General features: G+C 44.0%; 1 protein-coding gene across 1 annotated transcript in view; it reads left to right on the forward strand.

The window, feature by feature from the left end:
* The first annotated feature begins 292 nt into the window (after positions 1-292).
* Positions 293-19,265, forward strand: part of LOC147678029 (uncharacterized) — a 79,576-nt gene continuing 60,603 nt past the window's right edge. Inside the window, exon 1 of the mRNA XM_086945929.1 lies at positions 293-468. Within this exon, the coding sequence (XP_086802055.1) occupies positions 363-468 (106 nt within the window). The 5' untranslated portion in view covers positions 293-362. The remainder of the gene's footprint in view (positions 469-19,265) is intronic.

The following is a 19,265-nucleotide window of genomic DNA, read 5'->3' on the forward strand; positions in this document are numbered from 1 at the left end:
GAGCCTCCATGCAACCCAAGAGTGGTCCGCGAAGATGGCGGCCCAGTGACGCGCGCGGCTGGAATGCCTCCCAGGCACCCTCTCCCGGGCTATGAGACGGGGGCTTCTGCTGTGTCACCATACCTGAGAATGCAACACTATAACGCGCGGCCGCGCCCGCCCTTAAAATAGAAGTACGTCAGCAGAGGGTGCAAACAGGCAGCGTGCCAGTGATGGATGGCGCGGCGGAATCAGGTAGTGCCCGCATCTCTTATCAGCAGCAGGTATGTTTGCTGTTGATGTGTTCACTCCCCCCTTCATAAGGCACACAGCGGGCAGGGCGCGTCAGAGGCGAAGGAGCTGCGCCAGGGACTGCTCCGGGGATGGAGTCGGACCAGCGAGGTGTGGACCAGGGGAGGATGAAACGCGCTGCCTGGGCTCTGGGTGGCATCGTGGTGCTCTGCCTGACGGTGCCCCTGCTGCTCGTCGGTGAGTGCCAAATGTGCATAATCGGTGCTTTAAATGGGCAGGAACTCTCCGGTACCAAGTACATGCACTTCTCTAATTTGAAATGCAGGGTATCTGCACTTCTCCGCGCCGCTAGAATACATTTCCTGGGAGAGTGGCAGCACTTTTCAGGAGCAAACTAGTGCTCTGAACAGTGAGTACCAGAATGTATTTATTTACATTAAAAGCAGTGAATACATCTATTTCATTTCGTGGCCTTCACAGCGGGGAAATTCTTACCGCTTTTGGCAGGGTGTCTGGCAGCTGTCAGCCACCAGGGCACCAAACCGATGAGTTTAGGGGCTTCTCTCGGGGTGAGTGCCGCCTCACGTGGATCCTTTATGTGGTCTACATGGGTGAGGTGTCACGGGTGTCTTTAGTGAATCACTCGTATGCTCCGCATGCTCGTCTGTTTCAGTGTAGCTCTTACTGAGTGAGTTCCTATGTCTGTTTAGGCGAGTCCTGTGTATGTGTCTCGCGGTGGGTGAGTTGATTATATTATTTATTTATTAAGAGATTGTATAAATAGCCACGTGTCACCTTAGCCATTCCAGAGAGCTAGGAGTAAACCATGCACATTGTTGCTTCTGGGACGTCCTCTGCCGTCCCTTGATATGATTAGCGCTTCTTTAAACTGCTAAATAAAAGGAGGTTAAGGCACTGGATCCAGCCGGATGCAAGAACTGGTCCTAGAAGTGGCATACCTGAGGCTCCCCACATAAAAATCCCACCTGATTCGCTCACTTTTCAAGCGGTTTCTAAATCGAGTATAACCCTACAGATGGGACCTTTGGTAAAAAATGTCCTGATTCTTGAACCTAGAACATCCAAAGATCTGCCCAGTGTCTTTTTTTATGACAAATTCTATGCATGTTTTAATGTGTCTCTTACTGGGTGAGTTCCCGTGACTCTGCTTCGGTGAATCCTGTGTATGTGGCGTTTGGTGGGTGAGTTCTACACCTCTCTTTGGGTAGTCAAAAGTAGGCTAGCTTTTAATGTGTGTTAGTGAGTTCGCCTGACTCTGCTCCAGTAAGTCATATGGACAGGGTTTTTGGTGGGTGCGTTCTACGCCTCCTTTGGGTGTGGAAAAGGTATGTGTGCACCCTCACTGCTTTTGATGTGCTATCCTACAGATGTCTCCAAGTTGATGTTTGTGGATCAATCCATATTTGGATGCTTGACCCCCATTTTACGCCTGCCCCTGTTTGAATCGATGAGCGCTTACCTTTATGTGGAACTTGTCGAGTGAGTCATCATAGCTCTTACTATTGAAGGACTGGTCATTCTTAGCACTTGAGCACCCACAGCTTACAGTAAGACTCCTTCGACTAGCTGCACCCTCGCTTGTCCTCCTTAGTGCCGAGAAACCCTGTTGGGTAGCTGTGCGCTTTATAAATCTTCTAAATAAATCAAATAAGAGTGTCCAAGTGTCTTGTGGCCACTGAGCCCTCATGGCTCGTCGAGAGTGAGGCCGCGTGGCTCTTTTTGGAGGAGCCCCCGTCTGCATGCATGACTCTGAGGGTGGCACACCATGTATTTTTTTGAGTGAATCACATGTCACACTTTGAGTGAATCTCAGTGGTTCTCTTTGTGGGAATCCCAAGTTGATTTGTCCACTTATTCTCCCTTCAAGTGACAAGGCATGGGTTAGTCTCTTTGGCTTTCTTTGGGTTGGGTGAATGTTTGCATTCACACATGGTCTTCTAGTGGCTTGTTATGGTATGATCAGGGCCATTGGAATTATGCGGCAAAGGAGGATGTAACAGGGTTCACTTAATTATGTGGCAAGAAAATGCTAATTATACTGCATAATGGGACATTTTATGATGGTATCAGTTCATTAGTTTGTCATTTTTGCTCATTTTAACACCGAGAAACGTTTGTGCCTCATTAGTTTTAGTATGACACCAAAGCACAGCAAAACACAACTAAAAGGTGAACAGTCAACATTTGGAAAAAGGCCTTCTGTTGCTCAGCAACACATGTGGCAATATTTTTTGTAACTTTTGAACCGTTTGAGATAGAAACATATTTGCTTTTTTGTTAAAATCTGCAATTTATGCAGCAGATGTTGGATTATGTGGTGAATGTGCCCAAGTCATAATTATGCAAAAAATGCAGTGGCCTCAGAATAGCATAATTCCAGTGCCCTGGGTATAGTTCCTAGGGGTTCTCTTTCATTGATTCCCATAGCTCGCTCAAGTGTCAGTGAGTCCCATGTCTCCCTTTTGGACAGTCACTGTAGCTCTCTTGGTTGAGTCTCATTTTTTAAGTTGCTCTCATTGGGTGAAATCTCCTAGCTCTCTTAGGTTTGGTTCCCATAGATCCATTTTGGTGAGAATCTGTGCTTCTCTTTAGGAGAGGGCATATCTCTCTCTGGCTCTAGCTGAGTCTCTAAACTCTCTGCGGACAAGTTTCCATGGCTGTCTTTGGGCGAGTCTCTATGTCTATTGCTTTTTTTGGGGAGTCTCTTTGGCTTTTACAGGGTGACTTCCACTGGCTCTTTATAGGTGCCCCTTTTGGGCTTTTGTTGGGTGATGCCCAAAGGGACTCATTGGGTGTCTCTCCATGGCACCTGGTTAGTTCCCATTGCTCACTTTCTTTGGACGAGTTCCATTGGCTTTCTCTGGGTGAGTTTCTATGATTCTCCTTGGGTGAGACTCTATGGCTCTATTCGGGTGAGTTCCTGTGGCTCTCATGGTTTAAGTTCCCATGGTTCTTATTGGGTGAGCCTCTATGGCTCTCTTTAGGTGAGTTCCCATGGCTCGTTTTGGGTGAATTCCCCAAGTTCTCTTTGGATAAATTACCATGGCTCTCATTGGGTGAGGCTCTATGTTTTCTTTGGGTGTGCTTCCATGGTTCTCATTAGATGAGTCTCTGCCGCTCTCATTGGGCGATTTCATTGGTTCTCTTTGAATGAGCCTTTTTGAGGCATTTTTGGATGGGTTCAATTAGTTCAGTTTGGGTGGATCCCTGTGGCTCTTTTTGGGTGAGTCTCCATGGCTTTCTTTGAATGAGTTCCCTTGGCTCTCATTGGGTGAGTCTCCATGGCTTTCTTTGGATGAGTTCCCTTGGCTCTCATTGGGCGAGTCTCCATGGCTTTCTTTTAGGTGAATTCCCATGGTTCTCATTGGATGAGTCTCCTTGCTTTCTTTAGCTGTGTTTCCATGATTCTCATTGGATGAGTCTCTGTGGCTCTCACTGGGCGATTTCATTGGTGCTCTTAGAATGAGCCTTTAAGGCTTTTTTGTATGAGTTCATTTAGTTCAATTTGGCTGAATCCCTGTGGCTGTTTTGGGGTGAGTTTCTATGACTCTCTTTGAGTGAGTTCCCATGACTCTCTTTGGTGAGTTCATCTGGTTCTCTTTAGATGAGTACAGTTCCCATGGTTCTCATTGGGCAGTCTCTATGTTTTATTTGGGTGTTTTTCCATGGTTCTCATTGGATGAGTCTCTTTGGCCCTCATTGGGCGAAGTCCTTGGATCTCTTTGAATGAGCTTTTGAAGCTTTTTTGGATGAGTTCATTCAGTTCAGTTTTGGTGAATCCCTGCGGCTTTTTTGGTCCTTATTAATACTCAGCTCATTGCTGCATGCACTGGTGTATCTGGGCACCTGACGCAATGGCACTTTACGTAAACTGTGGGTCGTACTGACACTAGACCCTATTGCGTTCAGATGCATGAAGGAAAGACCACCTCTCCCAGGATTAAATCTCTGAAGCTTTACCCTCTCAGATCACCAGAAGCCGTTCTGCCTGTGCTATCCCAGAAGGGGGTGGGGGTGGGGGTGCAGTGCCTGGCCCTACCAGTTGCTGTCTGAGGCCCATCCATGGCCTTGGCGCCTGTGCAAGGCTGACTTGTGCATTAACAGCAAGGATGCCAGCCTTAACCAATCCAAAATTCAAACAATCAGAGTGACAAGCTGCTCATATCGTTGCTCTGATGTAATGTTTATTTTGTAGGAGTTTTCTCACCAGTTAAGAAATCCTTATCGCGTATGACACGTCACCGCTTAGGACTTTATTTAAAAGAGCACAGAATGGAGGACAGAGGCAACATTGATTCTTCCAGAAAGCTTCGACCATGCAGAGCAAATAGCGCCACTGACGCTGATTGAGTGCTATACAAGGGATAAAGGAGTTGAAAACCCACACCCTTGGAATTCACATGTTTCGACCCTGTGTCATTCCTTTGGCCTTCAACAGCCTCAAATTTGCTTCGGAGGGGCTTGCTGAAGAGCGCGGAGTGAACAGAAGAGAAGGGAGGCAGGGCTCTGGGAGCAGTGTTCACTTCCTCTTCCTGCCACTCCCTTCATGACCCTGAGAACAGGGGTAGCAATGGCTGTAGGATACACCACAACACCGTGTCTAAAATAAGTCTCTGAGGGAGTTATAAAAATTTATGAGACCCCTCCAGAGTTGGAATTGCAGATTTTGGTGTAATTTTGGTGGGACAGGCCTACTGTTGATTTGTAGTAGCAAGGGCAGTATCTGGTTTTCCAAATGGAAAGCAGGAGACAATGGCTGCTAGCCCTAAAAGACCTTCGTTATAGGGGTGATCTAAAGAACGAGCCCTGGAAGACAGCATTTTGATTGATTTGATTTGTCAATTTATAAAGCGCGCAAATGCCCGAAGGCGTCTTGGCGCTATGACAGACCCTCGACTCTCGAGAATGGTAGCTAGAGCTGTGCAGAAAACAACCAGGTTTTTACTTCCTTCCTGAAGGATTCCAAGGATGGGTTGATTTTTATAGAAAAAGGCAGATGATTCCAGGTTCGCGCTGCATGTACCAGGAAGCTTCTTCCACCCCAACTAGCTCGTCTGAATTTTGGGACCCTAATGAGTTTCATTTGGCCGGATCTAAGAAGTCTGGTTGGTTCGTATTGTTAAAGATGTGACTTCAGGAATTGTGATCCTGTTCCATGAAGTGCCTTGTATGCCAGGCACAGTGATTTGAAATGCACCCTCTTTGCAATTGGCAGCCAATGGAGGGTTTTTAGTTTGTGGCTGATTGGCTCAAACTTGGGTATGCCTAGAACCAGCCTGGCTGCTGCATTCTGCAGGCGTTGTAATTTGGCTATGATTTTTGTCCTAGCTCCTAGCATTACCCAAGAACATGTCACCAAGAGATGGCCTTCCACAGGATCTGCAGTGTGAACTATTACCCAAAACTGCTTCTCAGAGAGGCCACATCCCAGAACTTGCCCTGTGCCGTATTACACTAGAGAGTGTCACCGAGAGAAGACCTCTTCCCAGAATTTGCACGATGACGTTTAACACCCAAACAGCGTCACCAACAGATGGCATCTCCCCATGATATGAACCCTGACGTATGAGTTCATATGATACAGTGTCTCCCCAAAGGTCCCTGTCATAAGACAGTACCTCTCTCGCCAGAGCATGTACTGCAGTCTCGTCGATGCAGAGTGTCTCCTTGAGACCTCCGCGCGTCTCCCCAGTAGTGTGTCTCCCCGGTCTATGTAATGCTTCTCCAGCATATGCCATGTGCGTGTCTCTCACACAGTGTCCCCGCTCAGATAATGCCTTCTGGGGCTCAAGGCTTTTCCACAGCCATCATATTTCATGGATTTTGTTTCTCCACACAGGGCCTCACACAAGTATTATTCCTGTGTCGTCCCCTTCAACACAGGGTTTTAAAAACGGTGAGATGGAAATTATGCGGCATGGAGTACCACATGTGGCTGGACTGATTAAATTATGCAGCAAGACAAAGTTATGCAGCATAGCGTGGCATGCTTTGACTCAGTTTTATTACTTAGCTTTTTGGCCACATTTCTACTGTATCAGAAAAGGTTCACCTCCTTAGAAGCAGTTTTACACCTGTGATGCAGCATACAGCAACTGAGACGTGACCGGCTATTTTGCAAAGGGGGGTGCCACCTCGCAGTCCTACCCACTGGCCTTACCTTTATAACGTTTGACCCGTGTGAGATATAAACACTTATTTGCTGAAATCTGCTAAGCATGCAGCAGAATGTGCATTATAAGGCAATTGTGGTACTTCTAGAATTATGTGGAAAATGTCAAAGAATCGTATAGTTCCAGTTGCCCTGAGTATAGACGTGCCCCAGATTCTGTTGCACCTCTGCAGAAAGTCTCAAGACAGCCTCCCAAACCGTGCACCGCCAAATAGCAGCGCCTCTCTTGTAAAAAGTCTTGCACGACAATCTATGCCTACTGGTAACAAGGTATTACGGTCCAAAATAGAGAGAAACTGGGCCTTGTACATTAATGGGAGCGACAAGACCGCACTGTGTACATTTAGACAATTACATTTCACATGTTTACGAATTCATGAACTTTTTAGATTTTGAAGAAAAACACTAGCACTGTTCTTGTCTTTGCTGTGTCTTGGCCATGAAAATGACTTAGTTTGTGATATTACAGGCAGCTCACTGCAAAGGCGCATATAAGGGGTACTTGTTGTCAATTTAACTTTAACAGTAACTTGCTCCTGCATCGGAGTGGCTTGGGCGGCTTGTGATAGTGATTTTGTTTAATAATGAATTGTTGTTGTGGTAATCTCTAAATTAGGCCGACAGCGCCACCCTGTGGTAGACTGTCAAGCTCCAGTGTTGACAATTAAGTGCCGGTGCCGGGCACCGGAAACCACCGGCTCAAATTCAGCCCTTGATGTGTTTGAAGCAGTGTTGATGTGGTTCGTTGACACAAGAACCTTTAGTTTGGCTACCTCTTTGGCCAAATTCCTCATCAGCTTGTGCTTCTCGTGACACTTTGTGAAAATAATAGATGATAGCGACTGGTCTGTCTCAAAAGAGTGCCCGGAGCACCATCCCTTAGCGTCTTTGATGGAGGTCCCATGTAAAATGGAACCTGACTGGACAGATCGGTCGGTCCCACGCCTGCACTGTGGCATATCTGTATCCGTGGGCTTGGCCTTCAACATTGCCATCGGGCCTCCTGAAAATTATGTGTGATGCGATTTCATGGCTGGGCTACCACCTGGAACTGACTTGGGGGTCTCCATGGTGGTGACTGTTTACAAGTAAGGAATGCCTGAAAGAGACAAGACCAGGAAAGACACACAATGCAGATAGTTTGGTCTACAGCTGTGGTGGGTGACAGCACCATTGTGAGCCTGGAGTCCTACATATCAATAGAGCTACTCTACATTCAAGGTGGAAAGTGAGAGGAAATCGATGTCCCCTCTGGAATTATTATCAACAGTAAATTGTTATTTCTGAAAAGTAAGAAGCCCAACCTAACAGTTAGAAACTGTTAAAGAAAGTAGAAAAATGTGTCAAAAGTGCCTCGGATGATCCAAATAGATATTTATTTATCATAATCAAAAATATATGGAGGTGGCACGGAAAAAACAGGTGACGCAGCAACCAATGTGCACTAGTGTAAAAAAGTTGAAAATACAAATATTGAAATAGAAAACAAAGACTTAGAAAAAATGACACTTGTGCCTCTAGTTTGCCCCAAATGATCATTAGCAATCAGTAGTCAATAGCGTTTCAACTCCTTATATAGAAATTGGAATGGTCTCTGAATGTGAACCCCCCTCTTGAACATCCAGGTTTTGATCTTGTGAGAGACGGGAGGTGAAAGGTGGGAGAAGGTTCATAAAAGATGACAGTCCACGGCAAAGAGCTCCCTATGTTCCCCTGCGCAAAAGACCACGTGTGTACCCCGGTAGCTTTTTCGTTGGATAAGTGTGTACCCGAGTCAACCTGAGGATAATATATGGGGTGATTATGCTTCTTTTTGTGTTTTCTTTGAGCCGGCTGTTGAAAGCTGAACAAGGAACCCATGGCCAAGACTTTGCGGTGTTCTGTCAGCTTAGATATGCAGCTAAGTTTCCTCGTTGGCAGACGATCAAGCTTTGACCTTCTTTGCGTTGGAGCCTGGAATTTAGTGGAAATGTAGTAAGCTTAGGAGGGACAGGCAGTCCCTTGAGACCCTCACGGGTGAGTAGTCGTACTTGACAAGTACTGATTGATTGATTGATTGATTGATTGATTGATTGAGGAGTGGGATAAAAGTGTTCTTCACACAGATCTCTAACCAGGACCTCGGAATATGAGTCATGAAAGTATGATCATGCCTGGCCACTGTTACTCCATGAGGGGTTGTTCGTCCTTCTATATCCAGAGGTGGAAACAGCTTGATCTCAACAGAGTAACCCATCCTTTGGCAATGACCTTGCTCAGAATAAAGAAGTGGGCTAATTTAAATGTGCTGCACATTTTCTAGGAAACACGTCTGACTCTCCATCACAAGACAAATATCACCCTTTCCCCGATCCTTGCTACACAAACCACAGTTCATATACAATTCACATAATGGCTACTCGGTGGATATACTGGTCAACTTGTGTTTTGGCTCATTAGGCACAACTATAGGGCCTTCATCAGGGTAGACCACAGCTTTCCAAACTTTTCATGTTGGTGACACACCTTTTTGTGAAAATATTTTCAGGGACACGGTAACGCGAGCGAGCGCAGCGAGCTAGCCCGAACCACCCACAACCCCACACACAACCCCCCACACACACACAACCCCCCACACACAAACCCCACACACAACCCCACACCCACCCACCCACACCCACCTCCACACACACTCAAACAACACCCCACGCACACAACCCCACACACCACCCCACACACAACCCCACACACAACCCCACACACACATCCCCACACACACATCCCCCCCCACACACACACACACCTCCCTCGCACACACACAACCCCACACACAACCACACACACACACACACAACCCCCCACACACAACCCCCACACAAACAACCCCCCACACACACAACCCCACACACAAACACCCACACAGACCCACACACACACCCACACACACACACCCACACACCCACACACAACCACACAACCCCACACACACAAACAACCACACAACCCCACACACACCCACCCCCAGATAATGTACGTATGTTTTGTATGGATCTGAAAAAAAACACATTGTTCGTAACAGAGCATGAACAGGAGATTTGCACATTTGTGATATTACATATTATATATTTACAATCACAATACATTCCACACATATTTACAATTTTATGCACAGTGAGGTCAACTAATTTGCCCAGAATCACACATTTTAAAGTCAGGTGCCAGAGCTGGAATTAAAACCAAAAATTCCAGATCACTTGATTTGTCCAGTTTATTGGTAACATTTGCAGAGGTGGCTAAGGTTGTCCAGGAAAACACTAATGCCAGGAAAAGTCCAGGAGGAGTGGGACTGACTTGTTAAAATACTGAGAAGCAGTCCAATTTAGAACCGTACCTGAATGGTCCAAAAGTGCCCTGATGAAAAACGGGGCTTCGTGGCTCAAGGAATTGATGGAAAAAAAGCTGTGGGATCAAACTTGGATGAAAAAGTGAAAAAAGTCCAGAGACAATATAATCTGTACATCTATTTCGTAACAAAAAGCATAATGGATGTTTGGGACATATAGCCACAAGGGCTTGACTGTGTTCCTGTTTCAATACACAAGAATATGTGACAAAAGAGGTCATAGGTCAGGGGTAGAATGAGGACATAGGAAGATCTCAGATGGTAGAATGTTATGTCTTAAATCCTACTGATAATATTAATCAGGAAGCAAGAGAGGATGAGATTCACATGTGATCTCACAGCAGATATATTGTTTCCCGTAAGCCACTGTTTCACACCATGTCCCAGTAGCCCGACCAACCAGTCACATAAAAAAATAAAAGTCCAAAATACAGCACTCAAATTAGATAGCAGACTAAAACTATTGGACTTCTGATGTCTGGGTCATGTATAACTGGGCTTACTCACTTTAAAGTTGGGCAGCCAGGGAACGAAATTAAACATTTAAATATTAGTTCATTGGGAAAAGGCAGATACTACTTAAAACTGACCTCATTTGCCTTCAGTTCAGAATGTTTCTTTTATGTAAAAGTTCTATTCTTAACAAAAATGAAAAAGAAAGCTGTAACTGAAGCTAAGTGCTGCCTGCCGTCTGGTGCCGGTTTCTAATGAGATCACTTCTCACCTATCCGTTAAATGTCAAGCATCCCAGCTCAAGATAAGAAAGCTCGGCAGTAAACATGCAAATGGTATGAGAAACTAAGACTTGCTCATGCCAAACCGTGACAAATACATATGGATTTGTAATAGCGAAGGCCAAGGCATTATTTTAGTGAGGAGGAAATCTTTGAGATGACCAGCCTGGTTTAAGCTCCTCTTCTGTTTGTTCTGTCCAGGGCTCAAACAAGACAGATCGCCAGTGATGCAGCAGACATCGCCTTGCCACCCTCTCGGCTAAGTGAAATGCTTGTCTCCGAGATTACAGTAATTACCACCGCAGTGTGAGCTCCAAACACGCACTAAAGGAAACATCAGCACGTCAATGGGCAGATAAACAGTCATTCATGCTTTAAGACATCCCCCCCTTCCCTGCAGCCCTAACATGCGCGACACACCTACGCATGGGGCGCGACACAGTAACGTGTAGCGCCACACAGTTTGGAAAGCTGTGGGGTAGACATAGCTTAAATGCATGCGGTTTAGGCGCTCCTCTGCTCAGATCACTGACAAAATATAGAATATAAAAATATAGAAGACAAAAATATCGAGGTAAAAATATAGAAAGTAAAAATATCAAAGTCCTATCTTCAAACAGGTAAGTACAAAAATATCGAATCAAAAATATCAAGAAAAAAATATATAGTTAGACAAAATATCGATTTTTTAAAAATGTCTTAAAAGTAATTTAAAATGAATTAAATAATAATTATAATTAACTAAAACATATTTAAAAATACATAAATAACTTCAAAATTATTAAATAATTAATTTACGTTAAAAAAGAAACATACAATTTGATTTTTTAACACATATATATATATATATATATGACCAAGGCCACTGGGACGGCCGAAACGCGTCATGACAATCTGTCTGTTGGCTAAATAAAGAATGCTGAGAAAAAGGTGGTCCTTGCCTCGTATTTCGCTGATGGAAAGCGTAGCTGCTGCGAGGTATTGCAGATATATATATATATATATATATTAACATAATATTAATTAAAAATATACAATATTTTTACAGTAGAATAGCGGGAGGGTACAATTTACTATTACCACTCCAGCAACTGCAACAGTAGGGTAAACGTTGGATAGCGTAGGGGTAAAAATTACTATTCCCACTCCAGTGAGTGCAAAGTAGGGAAAGCGTTGGATAACGTAGGGGGAAAAATTATTATTCCTACTCCAGTGAGTGCAACAGTAGGGAAAGCGTTGGATAGCGTAGGGGTAAAAATTACTATTCCCACTCCAGTGAGTGCAACAGTAGGGAAAGCGTTGCATAGCTTAGGGGTAAAAATTACTATTCCCTCACCAGAGAGTGCAACAGTAGGGAAAGCGTTGGATAGCGTAGGGGTAAAAATTACTATTCCCACTCCAGAGAGTGCAACAGTGGGGAAAGCGTTGGATAGCGTAGGGGTAAAAAGTACTATTCCCACTACAGAGGGTGCAACAGTAGGGAAAGCTTTGGATAGCGTAGGGGTAAAAATTACTATTCCCACTCTAGTGAGTTTAACAGTAGGGAAAGTAAACATTTAATATATTATTACAAATACATTAAATATCAATACCAATAAAAAAATAATTAAAATATATTACAAATTTAAAATTATGTAATAATGAATCAATTAAAAATACAAATACATATTAGTTATTAAAATTAATTTCCTATTAATACAAATTAATTACCAATTAACAATTAAATTACTTCCCACCCTATTCCCCAATAAACACACAACCCCCTACGGAAAATAAATTAATAAAACTAACATAATTATCAATTAATAAAAATGAATTACCAATAAAAAAATAATACCAATTAAAAATTTATTAATTACAAATTAATAATTAATAAACAATGAATTCAAAATAAATACCAATAAATAAATTAACATATTTATTTAATTACAATTAAATTACTTCCCACCCTATTCCCCTATAAACCCACAACCCGCTACGGAAAATAAAATAAAATTAACATAATTATCAATTAATCAATTAATAACAATTAATTACCAATTAAAAATCAATTACCAATTAAAATTAATTGTTTACAAATTAATAATTAATCAACAATTAATTCAAAATAAATACCTATAAATAAATTAACACATTTAATTGATTACAATTACATTATTTCCCACCATTTTCCCCTATATACCCACAACCCACTACAGAATTAAATTACACAAAAATGAAATAACATAAAAAACACTTTAAAACATTTGATATTATTAAAAATTCGATATATCTTAATTATTATATTATATACTCCTATATTTTAACTTTCTATATTTTAAAAATTGATATTAAATTACTTACCTTCAAAACGATATTTTTCACCACTATATTCTGTCCATTCGATATTTTGTCCATTCTATATTTTTACTTCGATATTTGTGCTATTCTATATTTTTGAATCGATATTATGTCTGTATACCCACTTCTTAGAGATGCAAGTAGAGTTATATATCAATGGGGTGACCTGTGAGACAACTGGACCCGGGTAGTATATTGTACAATGAAGAATTGGTCACAGTGACAATCATTTAAACTTCGATATATTAAAAGCAGACTTAAACTTGCATTAGAAAAATAATTGAAATATCACCATAGAAGATCAACAAATGAATGTGATTTAATTTCTTCGCAATGTTAAGAATTAATCAAACATTTCTGACAATATATGTACGAAATCAACCATAAATTGGTGCTCAAGATAAGGGGGTGAGGGGGTGAGTGTTCAGGAGGAGTTGAGTGATGATGTGAAGGAGAGGGAAGGTAATGTGTTTTAATTACATCCAGAAATTATTAAATCTGTCCCACCCAAATGTTTGGCCTACACATACATTGTAAATCATAACACAGCAGGTACAGATTCAAAATCTCTGTTGCCTATGTTTGACAGTATATACATAAGACAATCTGTTGACGTTTAGACACCTGAAAGCATAAAGGTGATTTCCGCCTTATTGGGGGGTCTTCATCAGGACCATGGGGGACTTGTGAAGTGGGAGGGGAAAGCCCAAGCACCAATGTTGAACAGCATGATGTATCCGGCTGTGTAGTAAAATAGAGGGCCCACAGGGTCCTAGATGTTAGAGAAATGAAGGCCACATTCCTCAATTGAAAGTGGTTAGTGTCAAAAAGTACACGGATGATTAGCAACCTGACAGCAGCTCTGGTGGAAATCCACGGATTTGGTGATATTTCAATTATTTTTCTTATGCAAGTTTAAGTCTGCTTTTGTTATATCAAAGTGCAAATGATTGCCATTCTGAGAAGCTTGGTAACATTGCTTGCTGTGTGCTACCCCAGGAGTGCAAATGCAACATTTGGCAGGACAAATTAGAAAAGCATGCAGCAGGGACATCAGGATGCCAGCATGAATATATCAAAATGGTACAAACTGGACAGCAAAGCAGGAGCGATGTTGACATCTCTGTCTCTTTGTTTAGCATTCCCTGATAAGTGTTCTATCACAGTAACCCCTTGTGGAAATTCTCCGTGCTTGAATGAGCTCTTATATTGTATCTCCAACTCAAGGTTCCATGTGATAAGTTGTATACTATCGTGTCCTCTGGATAGAAATCAGCCTGAGTAGAGCCCTCTCGGATGGTGCTTCCCCTAATCCAGGGACCTCCTGATGAAGAGCTTCCCTGGCATATCCCTGGTCTGATGAAGAACCCCCCTGGCATGTCCCTTGTCTGATGAAGAGCCCCCCTGGAACATCCCTGGTCTGATGAAGAGCCCCCCTGGCATGTCCCTTGTCTGATGAAGAGCCCCCCTGGCATGTCCCTGGTCTGATGAAGAGCCCCCCTGGCATGTCCCTGGTCTGATGAAGAGCCCCCCTGGCATGTCCCTTGTCTGATGAAGAGCCCCCCTGGCATGTCCCTGTTCTGATGAAAAGCCCCCCTGGCATGTCCCTGGTCTGATGAAGAGCCCCCCTGGAAAATCCCTGGTCTGATGAAGAGCCCCCCTGGCATGTCCCTGTTCTGATGAAGAGCCCCCCCTGGCATGTCCCTGGTCTGATGAAGAGCCCCCCTGGAACATCCCTGGTCTGATGAAGAGCCCCCCTGGCATGTCCCTGGTCTGATGAAGAGCCTCCCTGGCATATCCCTGGTCTGATGAAGAGCCAACCTGGAACATCCCTGGTCTGATGAAGAGCCCCCCTGGCATGTCCCTGGTCTGATGAAGAGCCCCCCTGGCATGTCCCTGGTCTGATGAAGAGCCTCCCTGGCATATCCCTGGTCTGATGAAGAGCCCCCCTGGCATGTCCCTGGTCTGATGAAGAGCCCCCCTGGAACCTCCCTGGTCTGATGAAGAGCCCCCCTGGCATGTCCCTGGTCTGATGAAGAGCCCCCCTGGCATGTCCCTGGTCTGATGAAGAGCCCCCCTGGCATATCCCTGTCTGATGAAGAGCCCCCCTGGCATGTCCCTGGTCTGATGAAGAGCCCCCCTGGAACATCCCTGGTCTGATGAAGAGCCCCCTGGCATGTCCCTGGTCTGATGAAGAGCCTCCCTGGCATATCCCTGGTCTGATGAAGAGCCAACCTGGAACATCCCTGGTCTGATGAAGAGCCCCCCTGGCATGTCCCTGGTCTGATGAAGAGCCCCCCTGGCATGTCCCTGGTCTGATGAAGAGCCTCCCTGGCATATCCCTGGTCTGATGAAGAGCCCCCCTGGAACCTCCCTGGTCTGATGAAGAGCCCCCCTGGAACCTCCCTGGTCTGATGAAGAGCCCCCCTGGCATGTCCCTGGTCTGATGAAGAGCCCCCCTGGCATGTCCCTGGTCTGATGAAGAGCCCCCCTGGAACATCCCTGGTCTGATGAAGAGCCCCCCTGGCATTGTCCCTGATAGAAAGATCCCTGGTCTGTGCTGGTCTGAGCATGCCTTGTGGATTGAGGTGATTCCATGGAGAAAGAATTCCCAAAAATCCCTATGCACCTTATGACTGTATGAATTTATAAGAAACTGGCTAATGTATAATGTGCAGGGTGGTTGATTTGCATTGTGAAATAGCAGTCTTTCTCAGCAGGACCACTGCAGGTTTACATCAAAAGCATCCTTACTGTCAGCATGACGCTGCTGGTGACTAAAGCAGCTGGAATGGGGTAATGTCAGGTGGGGAAGGGCCGAGTCTGAGGCAATCCTGGACAACTCCAACCCATGAAGAAGTTGTGCAGTAGTGACTCATGTGTACTCTGCGGTGCGGGGGTTACAGGAATCCGGGTTGGACAAAATAGCTTTTAGTGCCACTGGGGAGGGCGCAGAACCTTGCATGACCAAACATTACCCGCACATTCCGGCCCGTTGCTGTTGAAGCGTCAATTGAGCTCCTGAGCCTTGTATAAGTGCTGAGCACCCTTCGGCCTTGATTCACAGGTTTGTTAGCTCGAAACTCCACCCGTGAATTTAGATGGTCTGCATTGAACCCTACCTGGCCAAATGACTTCACCGTCACGGGCTCAGACTTTCCTACAATGCCTTCGATGGGGTATGGGGAGGTCGCCCCCAAAATGTAATTTTGAGACTGCGTGTGGACTACTCCTCATAAGGCTTAGTGTAAAACCCTACTCAATTGTATAGTTGGAGTCGGATCTAACTTCTCACATAATGCCACCTTGAGATAGAGTGTAGGCTTCTCCGATATGGCAATTCACCCCAGGGTGGATGAGACATAAGAATGGTGTTATCAAGGGAGGTTCAGAAGAGCTATGGTCAGCAGGAAGGGACCGGTCCAGAATGGATGTGTTTAGAGTATGAGGCTTTCTCCGGAAGTTGTAATTCCATAGGTCGGGCTTAGAACAGCGGTACCTATAGAAACCTGGTACTTTTGCTTAGATGTCATTCGATTGACAGCGTTTCCCTGGCATTGACATTGTTCACTTTGTGCTAGGCAGATCTCAAGGAAGAAATTCGATCAGAAATTAACAATCCCTATATATTCTTTGGGTGACGGGGTCTTAGATACCACCCTCTCCAACATGCAGGTGACAAAGTGGTCATGAACTTCGGCCCCATGGGCCTTCAACAGGTTTTGGCAACCCTAGCTAAAAGAAAGGCAATCCACTTGGTTAAAAGAAAAGCAGTCCAATTTGTGACAGGGTAAAAAGAAAACAAATAGTGGGGATTAAATGAAACAGAAATAGAAATAGGTAATAAATGCATTCCTGAAGATTCACATTTGGAGGAAACAGCTGCCTCAAATCTCATATTCATAAGACTACCCCCAGAGGAAAGCAAAATATAAGTTGGATGGCGCACCTTTTCGCAAATTTGGTGAACAATTGTCTCATAATGTTTAAAAAGTTTGACCAAAAGATTCCCTCCACAGCACTATAAGGCAGCGAGATCCATACAGGCATCATTAATGGCCTCCGAGAAAGTGCAAATTACACATTTGTGGTCAATTCGGGCTACATACTGTGATTGTACCGGAAACTGACTAATTATCCACTGAAGATAGAGCAAGCCTGAGTGAGGCTGGCTGAACTTCACCTTTGATTTGCAAGTCAGGTAAACTTTAGGATTATGCACCCATGGTCCTCACAATTGGGCTGCCTTCCATCCGCATGAAAACCTGCTATGACGTGCTGGGTATCTCGTGACTGAAGAAGAACATGGCTCTCCAGTTAAGATTGGGGAGCAATGGCTGCTGGCGCCTGGTCAGCGGACGGGGACTCGGAATTCAAGGACATGCTCAGGGCAGTAGAGGTGGGTGAGGCATTGGCCCACAGGGAAGAATAAGGGTCCCATTGTGAGTAAGGCAGTCCAGTGGATTGTAGTAGGGGCGTGTCTGTGATCAGGGCTCTGGACATCAGTCTTTCTGCAAAGTGGGAAAGGTTTCCTGCATTGTCAAAGGGCCGCTGAAACATTCCTTACAAGTCTCTGGACTTGCATCTTTGCAGACTCCAGAATATCATCTTAACAACTGCCCATGCAGCAAAAAAAATGACATTATTGAGCATGCGACTTAGAAGATGGTAAACATTTTCTTTTTAAAACAAATGCTATTGATTTATTGTCAAGAAGTGCTATAGATGACAAATGCACTGAGCAGGGCTGCCATTCACTGAACTGAGGAAGGATGTCCAAGGAAAAATGTTTCCTTGTCTGGACAGAAGATGAAAGTGACCATTCAATAAATTGGTGTTACAAAATGCAAATCACGCAGACGCATAATAAATATCTGAATTATATAAAATGCTCTCTCTATGGCAATGAATTTCAGGGGTTTACTACAAATTTATTCGAGAAGCCGAGAGCCGAAAAAACTTGCAAGTGGTGCAAGTCGGACCGCTCTAAGATCTGCATCTTCCAAACAGTTTAGAGTTGTACAGACCCTGGTGTATTTTATGTTGACTTTTACCTATATAGCCAATATGCCTTCAAAAAAGCAACACAACAGAGCCATCGCTCTATAATCCTCTGTTATTGTGTATGGATGAAACAACATGTGATACAGATAGGCCTGTAGTAGTTGTTCTTATTAGAGTTTGCTTACTACTCTACTGTAATAAGAAAACAAGCATGGGCAAAGCCAAAAGGTCTACAGTGCCACTCATTTGGCTTTGGCAATGCTTTTTTGTTTTGCTAAATTTTCTTTAAAATATAATTTCTCAGGAAGCTCCTCATCAATCTAAAAAACTATGGTTAAAGGAAAAAATATTTTTTGGGGTATCAAAATGTACATTGTCATAGTAGTCTATGGGACCTAAGAGAACGACTATATTTGTGTGGGCGCGCTCCTTGTGAAAGGGTAGAATGCCATCACTCACAGTGAACTCAGCCAATAGGTGAAACGGGCTGCCCCATGCTGTATGCTGTAGTGGGTGGAAGAAAAATGACACTGTAACAGAACAATGGGCAAAGAGGGTTGGCTAATAGCCCCATATGTAATTACGTGATTCAAATAATTTTAGTATTATCAAAAGGATTTAGCTAACATTAGACCTAATGACATGGCTACTTAACTCTTATAAGTTATAACAGGTGAGGTGGTAATTAAAAAACCTCTGCAAGAAGCAGCAGACAGTGTGAAAGGCAGGTCACCAAGCAGAATTACAATCCCCTTTATACAAAGAAAGGAGAACTAGCTTTATCGTTTTTTCTATTGAACTAATTGTCACTGACAGTTCAAGGAAGATAGCTGCTAGGGAGAGAGTTATGTCAGTGTCAGGGAAACAGGATTCTATCTGCAGGTCATCGCACCTCCAATCAACAGCCTCTTTTGAAAATATCTTATTGCGTTGAAAAAAAATGCATTCTGTTAAGTATTATGGGTTGCATTATGGTGTTTCCTTCACAGAACTGTTGCCACACCAATACTGCATGTCTACAACCATCTTATATGGTTCATAAGAAGGAGCGAGAGAGCAGATAATGTAAAACAGAACTGGAGGAAGGACGATGGTGTGACCATGTATATAAAATACACCACTGAATTATATAGGGATATTGCAAGTCACCCTAAAGTTATGCTACTTTATACAGGGACTCAGGAATATAAAAAAGAGTTCGGCCAGCTGCTTGAATTATTCTCAGTCACTGGCCTTTACTTAGGGCCGCATCCCACCCTACCATTTTTTTACCCACCATGCCCCCACAGACAGGAACCAGCCATATGCAAATCAACCGTGGTCCTACTCCAATAGCAACAGTCAAGCCCGAGCTGTCAGGCCAAATCACATCTGACCCAGA

The sequence above is a fragment of the Lissotriton vulgaris genome, chromosome 12 (genome assembly GCF_964263255.1).
Source record: "Lissotriton vulgaris chromosome 12, aLisVul1.2, whole genome shotgun sequence".
NCBI lineage: Eukaryota > Metazoa > Chordata > Amphibia > Caudata > Salamandridae > Lissotriton > Lissotriton vulgaris.